The sequence below is a fragment of the Mirounga leonina genome, unplaced genomic scaffold, assembly GCF_011800145.1.
Source record: "Mirounga leonina isolate KUSES-001 unplaced genomic scaffold, KU_Mleo_1.0 Mir_114, whole genome shotgun sequence".
Taxonomy (NCBI): Eukaryota; Metazoa; Chordata; class Mammalia; order Carnivora; family Phocidae; genus Mirounga; species Mirounga leonina.
This window is the reverse complement of record NW_023270265.1, coordinates 53778758-53797465: the sequence shown is the minus strand read 5'-3', so window position 1 is coordinate 53797465 and position 18708 is coordinate 53778758. Positions and strand designations below refer to the sequence as shown.

The following is an 18708-nucleotide window of genomic DNA, read 5'->3' as shown; positions in this document are numbered from 1 at the left end:
GCTCTGGGCGAGGGGCTCAGAGGAGCTGCCAAGGGCTGGAGGTGGGGCTGCCTGGTCAGCAGTCCCAACAGCGGGCCACAGTTCTTTCATGGGTGGGGGGTCCTGGAAAGGCCAAGGGTGCCCTGGGAGGGACAGTGGGCACAGTGGCCTTGGAAGGCAGAGGAAAGTTCCCATGGCCAGGCCAGTGTTCTGATATGGCATGGGAGAGGAGAAAGAAAATATCAAGAAGCCACGATTATCTCTCCCCGGGAGAGGGAGTCACAGGACACAGCCTTGAAACCCTGACGCAGAGAAGCGGGGCCGCCCAAGCCAGGCTTAACCCTTTGCCTCCCCCTCCCGCCCCTTCCCATGGGCCCATCCGTCCTCCTTCAGAGCCTCTGGGCACAGGCCCCACCTGGCCCGCGCCCCGCACGGCCGACCTGCAGCACGGGTCCTGAGGACCCGGCACCCACACGTGGCATCCCATGGGTGCCACAGGACCCTCCGACTGAGGCCACATTGGCCGTACTGCCCTCCTGCTCAGGGAACCCCTGGAGCACAGGGATCTCTGCCCGGGGCGGGGATCTCTGCCTGGAGGGGGGGTCTTTGCCTGGGGGGATCTCTGCCTGGGGGGATCTCTTCCCTGGGGGGATCTCTGCCCGGGCACCTCTCCCAGCCCAGTGCTGAGGATGGAGGCCCAGACTGGTTTCCTGTTAGCCCACCTCTCTGAGCCCTCGTCCTGGCCACAGACAAGGGTGTCAGGACCCAGATTTAGCAAGTCAAAATTCAGGACACCCAGCTCAATTCCAAGCCAGATCAATGAGTAGTTTCAGTTGGGACTGTCCTCTGCCCCCCCCCCACCTCTGTGAATGGGCTCCTCGCTGTAGGTGCTAAGGCTCTTGTTCCTCTGGGGAGACGCCCTTGGGGGGGGTTTTCCACGCCAAGGGCACATAACGTTTAACCTCATGCCTCCAGAGGGGCTGGCCATTTTCAGCACCTCCTTTGACAGGTGGAGAAACTGAGGCCAGGAGAGGCAGCCCACACAGTGCTGCCATGGTGAGCCGTAATCCAGGCCTCAGCTGTTCCTCTGTGGAGGGGCCGCCGACCCTGCCTGACCCTGGCTTCAGAGCACCAGTGGAGAATAGCCAGGAACTGCAGTGAATCCAAGAAAGTGTGGGGCAGGCTGGGGGTGCGGGCAGGCCACAGGGTGCTGGGCACATTGGGATGTGGGCAGGCAAGACTGAAGGCTCTATCCCACAGACTAGTGGGGTACCCTCTCTGGGAACAGACTGGGAAAATTCAGCAAGGGTTAACAGCAGGCTGCCTTCTGGGGGCTGGAAGCTGAGGCCTAAGCTGAGCAGACAGCTGTGGGACAGCCCCCCCCCCAATAGAGCACAGAGAGGGAGCGAGTCATCTTGAAGGTCACCCCTTATCGCTCATCAACTCAGTGCCAAGCACGTCCTCCCAGGGCCAACAAGGATATTTTCTGTCTTGTAGGCAAAGGGAGGGCTGGGCCCAGTGCGCTTGGAGTTGTAGGGGCCGCTCTTGGGGTCCGCTGTGTCCAAGGTTTAACTGGACCTAGCGGGGCGGGGGGGACCCTGCCCCAGGTGACAGGGACCAAGACACAGTGCCCAGGTCTGCATAGACCCCGAGGGGCTGACCAACAGGAAGGCTTCCTGAGGGTGGGGTCTGCCTACAGGACCCAGGAGTGCTGCGAAGACCCCAGCCTCGGTGTCTGCCCACTGGGAACTGTCCTCCCCACCAAGGGAGGGGGACCTGGGCTGAGCCTGGTGTCTAGACCCAGAGGGAGTGGGGGGAACGGGGTGGGCCAAGTGTGTGTGCCGAAAAGTCTGCCCTGGGGTCTCCCTGGACAAGTGGGAGCCAGGCTGTGTGGTCACATGGACAGGGAGGGGCCGCCTGGGGCCTGGCCTTCCTGCTCCCAGTTTGGGTTTCACTCAAAGCATGGAGGGGGCCACACAGCAACTCAGAGCAGGGTGGTGGGCAGGGCGCACCTGTTGGGCAGTGAGTAGCCCCAGCGTCCGCCTGCTGGGGACTCTCCCGACAGCTCGGCCAGGCCGATGCTGCCCCTTGGTGCATTGCTCCACCCCCTGGATCCACAAAACTCACATGTGCAGGGAGGCGACACCCCGAGGGTCGGGCTGTCCGGGGCCCATAGCCAGGTGGGTTGGCTGGGATTAGAACCCCCCACAGGGCGCCCAGCCTCTCAGCCGCCTCCTCCCTCCAACCAGCGCCCCCCCCCCCTTCCCGGCAGCCGAGGGAGGCTCCTGGACTCCTGGCTCTCTGTGGTTTTCAGGAAAATGCACACAGTGGTCTGGCCCCCTTCCCCCAGCTGGTGGGGGACTGGCCACCCCACCCCCAGGGCAAACCTTTGGGCTCCTCCAACTTTAAAGGGAAAGGCAGGCCAGGGGGATTATGAGGTGACTGGAGGGGGCCCATGACACCCATCTGCGGGCAGGTTAGGGGCCTTGCCTGTCACTGTCTATACCTTTCTGGACTTTGGAAGTGCTTTATAATGAGCAGGCGTTGACTTAAATCAGGAAAAGCGTAAGGAAGCAAATCCCAGAGCTCTGGGGCAAGGCCTGTCCCCACCCCACCGCCTTCTGCCTCCCTGTCTGTCTGTCTGTCTCTGCCCCTGCCTCTTGCCTCCTCCCCTCCCGAACACCCACCTCAAGGAGCCCAAGGTCAAGGGTGACAGTGTGTTTCCCAGAAGCCCTGGGGTGGGTTTGAGGGGAAGTTTGACCCTGGTCACCAAGCAGGACCCCTTTGGTATTCCAGAGAGCAGTGGCCAGAAGAGATGGTCCCTGAGCCAGCACTAGGCTGGAGGGCTGGGGTGTAAGGGGGGGGTCCCCCGTCAGCCCAACCCCAGCAGGCAGCTCCCTCTCCGGCCAGCGTGAGTGAGGGCGGCAGTGAGCAGGTTTGGGGTGCCCCTGCTCCCAGCAGAGGATGCCTCCATCGTGGGCTCAGGGAGCGTCTGTCCCTGACCACCCAGCCGCTGGTTTCTGCGCCTCTGTGTCCATCAGCCCGAGGCAGAGGCCTGAGGCCAGCGCTGGGGGACTGTCCCTTGCAGAGGCCATGGGACTGTAGCTGCTCTGTTCCAAACAGGGGTCTGGGCCACGACGGTGCCAGGCAGCAGGGCCCACGCATGTCCAGGGGGGGCCGATGGCTGTGCTCTCTCCTGGCTTCCCTCATGAGTCCACCTGTGCCCCCCAAGGGTCCTGCCTCTGCCCACCTAGCGGCTGGCGAGGTCAGAGATTTGGATGGAGGAGCGTCCACCCCAGGTGGGGAGAGCGGAGGGTCTGCTGTGAGGGTGCGCGGACACACACACACACACACACACACACACACGGCAGGTGCCCCAGGCCGAGGAGTCGCACACAGGGCAGCTCAGCTCCTGCCATACCGAGGCTGGTGCCCGGTCAGTGCCTGTCCAAGTTGGGGGACAATCTGGTCCCCATGGGGGAGTGTCCACCACGGTGTTCACAGAACTTCCTGACTGTGGGGAGTGGCGGAGGTGGAGGCCTGAGTCTGAACCAGGAGGGTCTCCAGGCCCCCACCTGTGTCCTGGGTTCCCTGGGGGCACTGCCTGTCCGGCCCCTGCAGCCCCCTCTGCTCTCCCCGCAGCTCCCGTGGTATCCGTGCCACAGGCATGTGCATCTCCGTAGGGGCAGTCTTGGGTCCTTGCTCAGCGTCCCCTGGGTGCGTGGGGCCCAGGGAGAGCTGTCCCACCGGTCCGCAGGACTCCCGGGGGGTCTCCCCAGGGTGGGGGTCTGGGACTTTGAGCGGGGAAGGGAGTGAGAGGGAAGAGAGATGCATTTTCCAGGCCTGACGCAAGCAGCGGAACGTTGGGAGATAAGGCTGGCCAGGGCTGGCCTGGTCCCAGGTCCTGGCCGGCAGCCCCCAGCCCCCGTGGCCTCACCGCCCGCCCGCTGGGCCCAGGCTCAGCCCTGTGCTCAGAGCAGGTCTTTGTGCCCCAATCTCGCAGGTGGGGGGGTGGACGGGGTCCTTGGCACGGCTCAGCCCGGAACCACATGTGACAGCGGCTACTCTGTGGGCCCCAAGGTCGCAGCCTCCCATAAATGGGGCGGACGGCCGGCAGCAGCAGAGGCAGAGTCCGCCGGCAGCCGACGGGCTCTCCTCCGCGCTCCCAGCGCCGCTGCCCGCGCTGCCCGCCTCCCCGCTCCTTGCCAGACTGCATGGCCGTCCGCGCACAAGGACCCTCGCCCAGGACCAGGACGGCGGAAGCTGCTCGCTGTTCCTTTTTCCTATGCATATACTTCTTTGAGGGTCTGGCCTGAAGAGGTGTAAGGCATGGGAAAATGGGGCAATGAGGTCCTCCTCGCCCGCGGAGCCGCTCCGGCATTCCCGCCGGCCCCACGTCCTTCCCCCGGCGGGGGTGGGCCACGGACTGCGAGCACAGGCTTTTGCGTGTGCCCGAGGGGCCTGCCCCGGCTGGCCTCTGCCTCCCAGGGGCCGGGTGCCCGCGAGAGCCGCAGAAGCTGCTGGACCAGGACCTGGGGTGGCTGTCAGTGGGCAGGGGGCAGGACCCCGCGGCAGGACCCCACAAGGGCTGGCTCTGGGCTCCCAGGAGCAGGAGGCTGGGGCAGGCGGAGGGTCTGTCACAGGGGCTGGGTCATGGCGATTTCTGCTCCTTACACCTTCATTCTACTTTGGTAATGGTGAGTGTGAGTTGATTTTCTGATCAGAAATGTCAATAAAGCTAATTTGATGTGAACTTAAGTGTGATCATGTTTTGAGGATCAGTTTAAATCCAAGCTGCCCTGTCACGCGGGGCTTTCTCTGGCCCCTAGGAGTGTGTTGGCGGAGGGGGGGGGGGCAGTCCCATAAGAACCGTCTCGGAGGAATGTAGTAAGAAACGTGTGGACATGGATGTGAGGGGGTGACCTGGCTGCCGGGTGCGTGCGCGGACGGAGGGCGGCCAGGGCCTGCGCCACCTCAGGCGGGCATCCCCAGGGTGCCAGGGAGCGGATGGTGGGGTGGGTGGGCCAGGAATCTGCCGCCACCAGCCCCGCGGGTCAGGGTGGGGGCCCCTCGTCCAGGAGCCTGTGGTCTTAACTTCCTGGTATAGAAAAATGGACAGAAGCCTCAGGAACCAAGAGCTTAAACAATGATTGTTGGCCTTTGTCGGCTAATCGGCCCAGCGAATGGGGCAGTTACAGGGGCCCCCTTATCAGCAGCGCTGGGCTGGCCTGTCCCCTAATCTCGTTTGATCGTTCCTCCCTCCAAGGACCAGAGCCTCTGGGATGAGGGGAAGGGAAGAGGTGGGTGGGCAGCAGGGCGGGGCAGCCCCCAGGAGACCCTCCCAGTGCCTTGTCCTTGTGGGTTTGGGGGTAGGGCTCCCGCGGGACCCTTGAGAATGCTGCAAGGAAGCAAGCATCTCACCACCACCCAGTGTGGATGCGGCAGGCAGGGCCTGGCTCCTGGGCACCGGGCCCTGGGCATGGCCGAGGCTTTCCTCCGGGGTTCTTGGCTGACTGTGGGTCACACGCCTCGTCCCAGCACTGGGGGTGGGATCCCTGTTGACCGTTTGGAGCTGGGTGGGCTGCTCCCTTGCCATTTGTAGATTTAACTGCCTGAGCTGGGAGTGAGGGTCCCGGGGGCCAGGGCCGCTGCTGGGGGGTGGTCCTCATCCTGCCACTCACAACCGTGGCTGCTGGACAATGATGGGGTCCTGGCGACAGCTCTCCCTCTCGCCCCGGGCGCCCACGGAGCGGAGCGTGTGCAGAGCATCAGTGCCCGGCACAAAGAGCTGCGTATTTCCACCACTGTGGGGTGCAGGGTCAGTCCGGGGGCCCCGGAGCCGGGGCCGGCGGGGACAGCATTTGTTCACAAGCCCATGACTTCCTCTCTGCTAGCAGGTCGTGTGGGTGGCCCCATCACCGGGGCCCACCGCGTCCGGCCTGGGCGTGCCTCCAGTCCAGCCAGTGCTATGGTTTTAGACAGAGAGGTTCAACGTCCACGGACCCACCACCTGACGCCACAGTGAGTATCTTGCCAAAGGTGCTTTGTTATCTTGTTTTTGAACCTTGTGTGTTTCAGACAGGAGGCCCTGCGGGGAATCCGGCGGCCCCTCGCCCGGTCTTGTCCCCGACCAAGGGAGGCGGGGGATGCCTTGTCTCCAGCACCTCTCACGTGGTTCTAGCCAGGGGTCACCACGGCCATTGCGGCGCCCTGCCCCTCTGACAAGTCACTTTTGAGGAGCCCCAGCTGGTGTCCACTGTAAAGTCCCCGTTTCCTGTAAACTGGAATTTAGGTTTTTGGCAAGACTCTTTCACAGGTGCTTCTGTGTCTGTGCTGAGCCGGAGGGGGTGAGGCCCGCAATCCCGTGCTGGTCACAGCTAAGGGGGACTTGGTGCCCAGCATGGGGAGGGGCTTAGGAAGCACGGTCCCACCAGTCAGTCCCACCCCCGCGCCCGACGGCGACTGCTGGTCAGGAAGGCCACTCGGGTGGCCAGGCGAAGGGGTGTCCACACCCTAAAGGGAGCTGATGTTTCAGACAAGTGACTCCCCAAGCGGCGGGTGAGTAGGTCCTGGGAACAGATGCCCCTGTTCAAACCGGACACAGGACACAGGACACACACCGTGCTGCACTCAGCTTCCCCTGGAGCCACTGGGCAACTTGGAGTAAAAGGTAACTAGATGCTCAAGTTTTTAGGGGTGTAGAAAGAAAGAATCCAGTTAGGTGTTCTTAAACCAAAGATTAAAACAAACGAAAACACAAAGCTGAGCAGTATGTGTTTAAGCAAATCCTGACTGCACAAGAACGACCTGACAGAACGGCAAAGAAACCACAAATGGATGGAGTAGCAGTCGTCCCTACAAGAGGGCTGAGGCCTTGGCCTCTAACAGGCCTGGGGCTTTGCTGCCCCTGGACAGGTCTGTTCTGACGCCCAGACTTCTGCTGCTGGAATTGGGAGCAGCCACTCTCCACAGCAAGCGGGAGCTCTCGGCATCCCGTGGCAGCCTCTTTCCTGGCAGGCGCCCGGGAGCCCAGAGGGTGGCCTCCCCCTGCAGCCAGGACGGCCTGGCTGGAGGGACTGGTGCAAGGCTGAGCTCTTGAGCCAGACCAGACACAGGTTTGGATGCTGGCTCCCCATGGATTTCTGGCCAATGTGAAAAGCAGAAGGGCCATGAGAAGCACCCAGCCACGTGCCTGGCTTGCGTGGGCTCTGAAGATGTGGCCTCAGTGGAGGCTGCCAACCCCACTGTCTTCTACTGTTCCAGGGGGCAGGACTATCTGCGTTCCTTTCGGGTTCCAGCTCTGGGGTCATTGTGAACGTGGAACTCAAACCCCGAGGTGATAAAAACACACTTCCCTTCCTTCGATCCCTTCATGGTTTCCATGTTCACACTCAAAGCTTCCAAGCACAGAGGACAAGAAAGTCTCCAACTTAATTTTTTTTTTTTTTTTTAAGATCTTAGGGTAAGCTCTACGCCCAACGCAGGGCTCGAACTCACAACCCCGAGATCAAGAGTTGCATGCTCCACCCAGCCAGGCACCCCTGCATTTTTATTTTTTCCAACACTTTATACTGAATAAATTACCATTGAATCATATGCTGTAAGCCCAACACTCAGCAAGTCCACTTTTGGCTTTTGATTTTGTTCACTGACCCGTCATTTGGTTCTTAAACTAAGCCCGGAGTAGTTTTCTGCAAGACCTGCAGAATCTTACGGTGGGTCAGGGTTCCAGGTCCCGCCTGTGGATGGGCTCACGGCTCACACCTGGTGTGGCTGGGATGGAAATGAATGGTGAACAGCTCTGCGTGGGATGGCAGCGTCTGACACGCTCCTGCTCCAGCCCAGGCCTCTGGCGTATCACACCTCCTCAAAAGGCATCCCCGGGCTGGGGCAGGCACACAGGTCCCAGGGCCCCCTGGACAAGGCCGGGCCCAGCGTGTGTGCCTGGCCCCCAGGGTCCGGGAGACAGCACATCAGAGGCTGCCGGCTGCACGAGGCCCACGCCAAGGCCAGGGAGGCTTGCTCCACTTGGCAGAGATCCCAAAAGGACCCAGGGGGCTGTCCCAGAGCTGGAGGCCCAGGCGGGGACGCCCAAGGGCACAGCAGCAAGCCACTGCCCAGGGCGGAGGGGGGTGGGCGGAAAGCCACTGGTGGATAGAGCACTCCAGAGAGGGGGCTGCTCAGCTGGGAGTCCTGCAGTTGGCGTTTGTGTTTCATTCGACGATTCTGAAACCAGGTTTTTACCTGCGGGAAAAACTCGATCAGAGCAGGGGCAAGAAGGGCCGCATGTCCCGCCACCACCCCGGCCGGGCCCCTCACCTGCACCTCCGAGAGCCGCATCTCCCGGGCCAGCCTCCGGCGCTCCAGGGGGCCCAGGTAGCGGTGGTGCTGGAAGGCGCTCTCCAGGGTGCTGACTTGCTCCGCGGTGAAGGCCGTGCGCACGCGGGGAGCCCGCAGGGCGTCTGCCTCCTTGCTCCACCCTGAGGAAGGACAGAAGGGCACTGAATCCCTCGGGATACAAGGCCACAAGTTCTGCAGCCCGCCGCAGACACGGGGACGAGAGGAACGGCCGGGGCCTCCGCACGAGCAGACGGCCCCCCCCCGGCTCAGGCTTCCCCTTTCTAATAGCTCTCTGCTCTGCTGTCCCACCGGGTCTGGGCACAAGTGTGGATCGAGGCAGAGCCCCTCCTCCCCTGCCAGCTCAAGTGTGGGGTGGAGTCCGGGGACGCGAATATTGGAGAAAGAGGACTGCAGATGGAATAGTTTGATTTGTTTTTTTTTGTTTTTTTTAAGATTTTATTTATTTATTTGACAGAGAGAGACACAGCGAGAGACGGAACACAAGCAAGGGGAGTGGGAGAGGGAGAAGCATGCTTCCCGCTGAGCAGGGAGCCCCATGCGGGGCTGGATCCCAGGACCCTGGCTCTTTGTGGGGGAAGCAGGTTGCACAAAATGAATTTTAACACTTACCTGGAAGTGTGTGGGAGGACAAGAGGGGCTTTGCTTCAGACAGGGTGGGGGGTAGGGTGTAACTAGTCAGCATGAAGGATTTGGATGCAGGGATGATTGGCTGGGGTTTTTGAGGAGGGGGGCACTGGTCGCAGAGAATAAATTTAAAATTTTACTTCATTGAAGTATAAAATTTTTCCATAAGATTAAACTTCTTCAAAAATGAAAACAGATAATATCAACCCCACTTCTGACTACGTAGGACTTTAAAGCTAAAAGTAATGATTACATCCCAAAGACGTAAAGACAGACCGAGAAAACTCTCGTCAGCAAACGACAAGGGTTAGGCAGAGTTTAGGAAGCCACCAGGACCTCCCGGAGTCAAGGCACAGAAGGTATTGGGAATTCCTAAGCACAGGAGAGCAGGGCTGCCCTCGAGCCAAACCCGCAGGGCTCCAGGTCCACTGTGAACAGGCTGAAATCTGGATGCTGTGCCAAGGTGCCCCACTTTGAGGGAAGAACCACACCGACCCCCCTGAACCGGGCAGGTTTCACAAGCTTTAAGACATGCATGTCCAGAGCCCTGGGACGCCTGTGGAAATGGGCCCCCAGGACTTACTGCAGAACTGGAAAGCCAGTTGCACCAAGGGGCGAAGGTCGGAGTTAGGGTTCACAGTGAGGAGGTGGGGCAAGCCTGCGGTGCTGACGCTTGGAATCCAGAGGTGGCCTGGCCAGGGCCAGAAGCCAGCCCTCCCAGGAGGTGGGTGGGGAAGAGGAGCCCCAAGGGGCTTGAAGAGGGAAAACTTCCCTGCTGGCTTTTGCTTCTGAGAGCAAGTGTTTACTTGCCAGAGGGGTCAGGTAAAACCTCCAACCCCAGCCCGTGTAAGAATGTCCCCACCTCCAACCCCATTCAAGGCATCCCCACTGAACCCTCCCCGGCTCCCATCCCAGTCCGGGAAGGAAGGGAGCATCCTCCCCACCCATCCGCAGACCTACCAGCCGTGGGCGTCCCTGGCGAAGACACTTCTGAGGACTTCTCCCCCATGCCCACAGTCTGAGGGAGCTCCCTGCTGCTGGACACCCTGGCTGGAGCAGAGAGACTCCTCCAAGAGAATTCGGTGGGCCTGGAGGTGTGTGACGGCCGCACACGGCTGCTCTGGGAAAGCCAGTCCACTGAGCCAAAGCTGGATGGCTGGCGGACACTGGGCAGGGTAGAGGAGGGAGACATGCCTGTGGGGCCAGCCTCAGGGCTCACAGGATAGATGATGGGGGTTAGGTCCAGGGTCCTCCACAGAACAGACGGTGGCAGTAAGGCACGAGGTCCTCCGCAGGTTTAGCAGAGCCGAGCTGCGTTTATAAGCTCAGGAGGAGGGAGTGGGGGGTGGGTTTGCGTAGATGGCTTAAATCCTCCCCCACCCCCAGATAAGTAGCACCTAATTGCTTCAATTCAGAGGCACAAAGGAGGCCATTCACACTTCCCCCGGCTCCAAGATGTCTGGAAAGGGGCGGGGCTGTGGCCACCGGTCAGGGAGATGTGCTGGTTGAGGACTTGTCACATCCGTTCACCGCCCCCCACCCCCACCAGGGCTGGCCCCCTCCCAGTTTAGCACCCATGCTGGAGGTTTGTCCTTTGGGGGTGCGGAGCCACCTCGTCTCCTGCCCCGTGGGGATCTGCCTAAGGTGACAGGTGTGCACACCTGCTTCAAGTAGGGGGAGTCCGCATTATTGTTCCTAGGACGGGGGGCTCCCAGGGCAGGTGTCCACTGTTTCTGGCTGTCCGGCAGGGTAGGAGCAGAGGGCAGGCATTCCTGGACGGGGACTGCAACCAGGCAGACAGGGAGCACCCACTGGCTCCAACTGGCCACTCCCTCTCCGATTATACTCAGTGGCCCCCCCACAACCCCATTCCCCCCCCCCACTTCACTCTGGTGCCATAGAGCCGGATTCCAGTGACAGGAGGGAGGGGTGTCTGCCCGCTGGGAGTATGGACTCCTCCCTGCTGCTCCCAAGAGGACCCCAGGAGGAAGGACTGAGGAACCGCTGTCCTCCCCGTCCCCCAAGACTGCCCCCACTGTGGCCAGCAGGGGCCCAGAGCCGCCAGGGGTGCTGGAGCCCCAGGTTCAAGGGGGTATAGGCCTCCGGACACCCCTGCTCCAGGAAGGCTGCAGGCTCCCTTTGGGGTCATGCACCCCTCCTGCATCCTCAGGTGGCCACCACCTCTTTCTCCAGGACATGACCCCGAGGACCAGCGCGTGCTGGGTCCAGGGCGACCTCCCCCCCAGGGGGTGTGGTTGCCCCAGCCCACCGCCCGACTCCCGGGGGCGCCGGCGCCAGCCTGGGCGGGACCGCCAGCCTCTGTGCCCGCCCCGCCCAGCGGGATCAAAGGCCCCTCGGGCCTGGCGGGGATTAACACCCCCAACCCCGCCTTCTGAGACTCTCCGGCCGGGCAGGGGGCGATGTGGGAGCCGACTCCGGCGGGCACAGTGGGAACCGGCAGGCGCTGACCCCGGCCCGTGAAGGGTCAGAGGAGGGACCGCGACGCCTCTGCGCCATCCTAGCTGGTCCACCGGTCCCCGCGGGTCCCCGCAGCGTGTGCTGGTGTGGACAGTGAGGTCCCCGGGACTGCTCTAAGGACGCCTGTGGGGCAGGTTCCTAGCGCCGCGGCGACAGGGCCCAGGTGGTGGGGGCCTGCCCGACCCACGGAGGGGGGGTGGGGGGCGGCGCCACACAAGCCGGACTCCGGGGAGTAGCGTCCCACGACCGCTCCGGCCGCGCAGAGCCGGCCCCAGAAGCATCCTCGAGGGGAGCATTCGTCGGGAACGAGCGCGTCGTGAGCTCAGCAGCACTCACTGATGAAGCGCAGAAATTAGTGCTGCCACGGCGCAGAGCGCCGCACCTTTGCAAACGCAGTTTTATGCTCTCTTCACTTCGAATCTTTCAGGGCCCCATCCGGCAGCTTGCCAGGAGAGTCCTCCCCAAGGGGGCCCTCCTGCCTACACCCTCCCCTACCCGAACCGCCCCCCCACCCCGGCTGCTAGCCGAGCCTGGGGTGGACCCCGCCCTTCAGCACCGCCCTGGGCTCAGGGCCCCCTCCCCTCCCCCACTGGGGTCTCCCCTCCCCTCCCCGCTGCCGTCTGGGTCCCTCCCTCTCTCCCGCAGCTCGAGTCCGCGCCGGCCCTCAGCTTCCTCACTCTGGGGCTGCAGACCCTGCCCCCGCCCTGGTTCTGGGACGTGCACCCCGGGTCTGCTGCCCCTCTGCCGCTCCCGCCGCCTTCTTCCGAGTGTGGCCTTGGCTCTGACCGCTGACCTCCCCCCTGAATCCAGCACGGGCTGGCCCCGGAGAGGGGGCTCCCCACGCGGAGCCCAGTCTGTCCCTCCGAGGCCCTGGCAGCCCCGCCCCGGACTCACGTCTAAAGCCCGCATTCCCTCCACGGGACCTTCCCGGACCTAAGGCCTCCACCTGGGCTCCAGGTCCCGGCGGTCCTGCAGCCCAGACGCCTCCGCCCCGCCCCGCCCCGCGCGCCTCCAGGACCAACCCGGACGCTCGGCCGAGGGAGGCCCGTCCCGCCCAAGACCCCCTTCTCCACGCCCACCCCCATTAGGGAGGGAAGGCTGGTCCAGCGCTGCCGCACCGCTGCCCTTCCGGCACTGATTCACTGCAGCTCCGCGTGGCCGCCCCAGGCTCCCGGAGAAATTAAAGCCACAGCCGTGCGGCCCGCCAGCCCCTCCCCCACCACGCGCCCCTCCCCCTCCCCGCCCGCCACACCACGACCTTGGATCCCCAACGGGGCGGCTCCTCCCCTTCCTTCTCCCCACCCCCCCTTTGCCCCCTAGCCTTCGCTCCAGGTCCCCCTGCTCTTCAGACTCCCCATCGGCCCTTCCACGCCCCTCCCCCGGGCTCCCTCCCCCCTCCATTGGAGCCCCCCAACTTCCTGTTTGTGCTCCTGGTGGAAAAAACCTAGGCATGAGTGTGGAACAAGGTGGACAGGACCCCACCCCAGCTGGGTGGGGTGCCACATTTCCAGGCTGCAGGCGTGATGAGGCAGAGCAGCCCCCCATCCCCTCCCACGCCCCCTCCATGGAGAAGGGAGTCCAGCGGCAGGGCCAAGGGACACAGGACCTTCCGGCTCTGTTTACAGAGGCAGGCCTGGGGAGAGAACCATAGCGTTGCTACAGGTAACTATTTGGTAGAAGACGCAACCAGAAAACCAGGCGGGGTTAATCAGGTCTCGTTGGAACAGCAGGGAGTAAGACCTACTGCTGATCCTTCGGGGATCTGACATTTTTGGGGAGGCCAGAAGGGCCCTTGAAGGAATGTATCAGAACCAAAGCCTCCTAAAATAAGGAAAGGAATGGAGTGCTCACTGACTGTTGTGGAGGTGAGAGTCAGACTCGCCCTATGGGCAGAACGGCTTGCCTGTGGGCCAACAGAGAGACCCCAAACAGACTCCTCACCTGCTGGTGATGGAGAGGAGGGGCTGCATCCATGTATGAGGCCTGGGAAGCGGACCAGGACAGAGCCAAGGGCTCAGCAAGGCTGGCATCTGGGCCAGGCCAGGAGGAGGTGAGCCGCACACCGACAGCCATTATTCGTTAAAGTGGAAGAACAAAAAATGTTAGGATTTCTCTAGAATTGTCAGAAATGACAATTCTGGGAGACAGCAGCATGTGAATGAGCTCTGGTGGGCACCACGGAAAACAAAGTGAGGGGATGGCTAGGCAGACTTCTGGAACATTGGAGTGGACTCAGCATTGAATTCCAGATGCGCTCGTGTGGTGGATTGGACAAGTGTCTGGGCGCTTGGCAGCTCTAACAGCACCACAGACTGGGGACTTCAACAGATACTTCTTTCTCCCAAGTCTGGAGGCTGGAGGTCCAAGACCAGGGCACCGGTGTGCTGGGGTTCCACTGAGGGCCATCTCCTGGCCAGCAGCTGGTCACTTTTTTGCTGTCCTGTCTCTTAGAAAGCACTAATCCCAGGGATGAGGCTCCACCCTCAGAGCCTAAGCCCATCCCAAGGCCCCACCTCCTAACACCGTCACACAGGGGGGTTGGGATTTCAATATATGACTTTGGGGGACACAAACATCCAGTCCACAATCTAGAGCAATATGTTTTCCAACAGACAGGAAAATTTAGCTGCAGAACTGGTGTGGGAGGTCAAGTAGGAACCAATGGTGTAGTCAGAGTGGTTGGCGTCCATGGTACAGCGCAGAAGACATCACAGATGCCGTGAAGTTGGAAAGGAGGGGGTAACTAGGCAGACCACAGGCCTCCGGCAAAACGGAAGGAACATGGAGGAAGTCTGTCCTATCTCCGTACAAATCATATGAAAGATAAATTTACCAAAATCTTAGGGATGTGTTCTTTGCAAAAATGATAGGTCAAGAACACTAAGCCGTTTGCTTTGACTTGGAAAACTTCAGATTTCAGAGGCTACCTGACTCAGAGCAGAGTCCAAAAGCAGCAGGGGTTTGAGAACGTTGCAAATACCAAAATGTTTATCGGTAGAGCATTACATAGATGATGTAATTAGAGGAACAAACATGGAAGAGAAGATAATTTGGACAGATAAACAATGACGATTGAGAAGATGGCAATTTCAAACATGAAGTCACAAAGGAAGTTTACTTCTGTTAAGTTTTAGGCTCAACTGGACATCAGAGAGATAGCGGATGCAGACCTATTGAGGAATAAAAAAGCAGTACCCAAACTGATAGGGCTCTTTGCCTATTTGGAGAAAATACACTTAACATTAAGGTGTTCTCTTAAAACCAACGTATCGATCACCAGAAAGTTACTTCACAAGGGCCTGGACAGCACTGGTCCTTGATGGATCAGCACATTGTGAAAACACACTCTTCACTGGGGAAGAGAAAGGGCCGGGCTGGGTGGGCAGGCCCCACAGCAGGGAGGAGAGGACCCTCGGCCACAGAGCTTCCCAGGCTGAGCTGATGAGGGGCCCAGGTGATGTGGACACTTCCTGGCCCTCAGTGCAGCACCGAACAGAATGTGCACGAAGGTGAGCTCCATACTAGCTGGGCGGGTTGACCAGGCAATTCAACAGTAGGGCATGACTCCCTGTGGCATTGCCATAGAGTGTGTGCTGTGAGAACAGCCATTATAGGTGTGAGCTGCACACCCACGTGGATGGCTACTATCCAAAAAAAAAAAAAGCTAAGAAAATACATGTTGGTGAGGATGCACACTGGAACCCTTGTGTACTGTTGGCAGGAATGTAAAATGGTGCGGCCACGTGGACAACAGTATGGAGCTTCCTCAAAGAATTAAAAACAGAATTACCAGTGATCCCACCTCTGGGCGCGCACCCCCGAGAACTGAACGCACGGACTGGAACAGATGTTTGCACCCCCGTGTTCCCAACAGCATGGTTCACAGACAGCTGGAAGGGGCCCGAGCGTCCACATGGATGAAGGGAGGAAGGGAGGAGGGTCTCAGCCTTGCGAGGAGCAGCCCCGAGGGCCTGATGCCGAGTGAAAGAAGCCAGACACGGAAGGACCAGCACTGCGTGCCCCACCTTCGTGAGGTCCCCGGGGCCGGCACAGTCAGAGACGGAGACGAGACGGTGGGCGCCAGGGCAGGGGAGGGGATGGGGACCGAGCTTCCGACTGGGAGGATGAGAGTCGTGGGGCCGGAGGGTGGGGCTGGCTGCACAACACGGGGAACATGCTGGATGCCGCTGAGCTGGGTGCTTGGTGGGGGAGAGGGCTCATTTTTTAATGTATATTTTAATTTAAAAAATTTTTAAAAGGTATGAATCTGCTGTCCAAGGGCCCCTAGTGAGATGAGAGGGGGCCCTAATCTGAGGAGCGGTCCCAGGAGACCCTGCGGGAGACGCTGCCTATGCTCGCGGTGAGGCCATTCCTACCGTGGTGTGTTCATCCCACACGCCCAGAACCAAACCCAGGACACTAGCGTAAGACATGCACGTCACAGAACAGGGTGAAGACATGGCTCACCCCACTGACCCACAGGAGAGCCACAGACAAGGCGGAGGCCAGCAAGAAGGGACTTGGGAATCTTCAGGGCTTTAGCAACGTATTTTTTTTACCCAACAGCCGATTTTTATCTGGCCCAGAACAGCCAAAACAGCTCCCCTCCCCAGCCTGGAAGACACTAAGGACGAGCAGAGAAGCAACATTCAAATTCCTTACTCCGACATAAGGGGTCCTGAGGAGGCAGCCATGGGATGCACCCCACTGGCAGCGCGCACAGCAAGGCAGAGGGGTTTTTCTTGGTACCTCAAACTCAATGACTTCCATAGAGTTCATTCGGTCACAAGACAGCCTTTCTCCAAGGCAGAGGGTCCCTGGTGACCTGAGCGATGCATACACCTCATGGCATCATCCCTACCCCTGGGGGGTGCGCATATATGCCCCAGCCTGGGGCTCTGACCTAGGAGCAGGGGCTGTGTGGGTAGGTCTGCAGGCTGGAATCACCCCGTAGCAGGTTTTTGGCAGCTTGGACCACAGGGACCACAGCATGGACCGCATCATGAAGCAGAGGCAAGTGTGTCTCAAGTGAGGTGACATCCAGTCACTTCTGTGGTTTTGGTCTCAGAGCTGCCAGGACCTACCATCAATGCACAGCTTTTGGGGTCGGGGAGACCACTCCTGCTCCCACTTGGGGATCCCTGCAAGCCAAGGGTCCAACTGGGGTCTCTTCTGTCTCCAGAAAAGGACTTGGGGGCAATGCTCCATCACCCACCCCAGAGCCCCAGGGACTGCCGGAACCTTGGAACACAGGGCCAGCAAGAACACCCATCCCTCATTTAGCCTTGTGGCCCAGGGCAACCACTTGAGTCTCTGAATGAGCCCCTACTAGAGAAACTGTATTGTTATGCTGGCCAGGTGCCCTGGGGCTACTTCCTTATCTCCCTGGGGGCGGGAGCACCTCCCAGGCCCACCCAGTTGTCCTTTCCGAGCCACCGGTAGAGGGTGGGGCCACAATTACTATTTGGAAAATGCTCCCAGGGCGGTTTTGGTCAAGTCCTCTGACAACTGCTGGGACCTGGTCCTTGGCCAAAGTCGAAAGTCTCAGAGCCCCTGTCCGGCTGTCCGGGGCCCACCTAGAGCAATCGCTTCCCTGGAGACAAAAGGATCCCCTTCCCTGGTGTGCCTTAGCTCTCCTGCCTCTCCTGTTCCAGTCACCCCTGAGGAGTCCTGCTTCCCGGACAGAGCTCAGCAGAGAGGCTCAGGCCTGCCTGGGGCAGAGGTGGGTCTCTGGGCACACCATAACTGCAGCCGAGGTCAGGCTGGGGCAGCATAGTAGAGGGGACCCCCTGACAACCCCCCTCCTCCTGCTCAGCAGGGCTCCCAGAGAAGGTGAGAATGGTCACCCATCAAGGGCTGGTGCACAGAGTTTGGGAGACCTTGGGAAAGCCAGCATGTTACAAGGACCCCAACTCCGGGTTTCACGTGCCCTTGGAAACTGGCCTTCTAGGGGAGGTCCTGGCCAGCATGCCAGCACACCCTGGGGCCCAGGCAGCCCTGGCTGTCCCCGCACCACCAGCAGGGGCCATTCCTACCCAGCACAAGACGTACACACGTTCACAGAATTAAGTCGGGAATAAACAACCTTTTTATTAAACGTACCTAGATTTGGAGTTGGGGAGGGTCACAGGATGGGGTCAGGGCAGAGGAGACACGGTCCTACAGAAGGGACGGTGCAGGCCAGGCCTCACTCTCGCCGGTCGGCCAGGACGCCTCGCTCGGCGGCGGCGCTGCCTAAGATGAAGCCGACGGCCAGGGACACGGTCTGGTCGAAGGAGCCGCGCAGCTGCTCCACGTGCTGGTTCAGGGTCAGCAGCTGGTCGCGCAGCGGGCCCAGGATGGCCACGATGTCGCCCAGGTGCCCCAGGGTCTGCAGAAGGGCGGCGTTCAGCGACGGGGGCGCGGACTGCGGGGACGCGTGGTCCTCGGGGCGGCTGGGCGGAGAGTCGGGGTCCTCCCGGGTGGCGTCCAGGGCCGGTGGCGGCGGGGATGCCGGGGCACGGAAAGGCGCGTGGTCTTCGGGGCGGCCCGGCGCGGGGGCGACCGCGGAGAGCGCCGTCGGGGAGCCGGGAACTCGGGGGGTGTCCGCAGACTTGGGCGGGGTCGGGCTGAACCTGAGCGTCCACGCCGGGTCTGCGTCGGGGTCGCGGGCGGCCGGCGGCGGCGGGACGTCTGGAACGCGGCGGGGCCGTCGGGCCAGGCTCTGGAGGAGCGCCCGCCGCCGCCCTCACGCCCCCGGGGCTCCGATCCGTCCCTTCCCCCCATCGGACGGCGTCCAAGGCACCCCCGGCCCCCTCGCGTCCCGGGCCCCCTTACCTGGCTCGGCGGGCGAGTGGGGCGCGGCGGGGGCCGGGCGGCGACCGCGCGGGGGGCGCCCGGGCCCCGGGGACCGGCGGCGGCCGCGTCGGTGTCCGTTGTCGCCCAGCAGCCCCATGAGCTCGCGGATCTGCGCGTCGAAGGGCCCGGGCGGCTGGCCCTGAGCGTCGCGGAGCTTGTCCTTGAGGAACTTGTAGCGGCGGCGGCACTGCGCGGGCGTGCGCCGCACCTGCTGGCGGGCCAGGGCGGCCGACACGCGGCGGTAGGTGGGGAGCGCCTGGCGGCGGTCGAGCAGCAGCGCGCGCCACACGGCCGGCTGCAGCAGCGTGCCCAGCAGCAGCTCCGTCTCGCGGGCGCTCCAGGGCGTGCGCTGCGCCGAGCCCGGGGACACGGGCGAGCCAGGGAGTCCGGGGGACGCGGGGGACGCGGGCGCCGCCAGCGCGCCGGGCG

At 61.7% G+C, this 18708-nt stretch overlaps 1 protein-coding gene across 1 annotated transcript; it reads right to left on the bottom strand.

Moving 5' to 3' along the window:
• Positions 1-17629: 17629 nt before the first annotated feature.
• UTF1 (undifferentiated embryonic cell transcription factor 1) lies at positions 17630-18706 on the bottom strand (the record flags this gene model as incomplete). The annotated part of the gene is made up of 2 exons (XM_034987460.1): positions 17630-18114; positions 18259-18706. Coding segments are annotated over 2 exons (933 nt in total), but the record flags the coding sequence as incomplete, so codon positions are not given.
• Between the last annotated feature and the right edge of the window lie 2 nt (positions 18707-18708).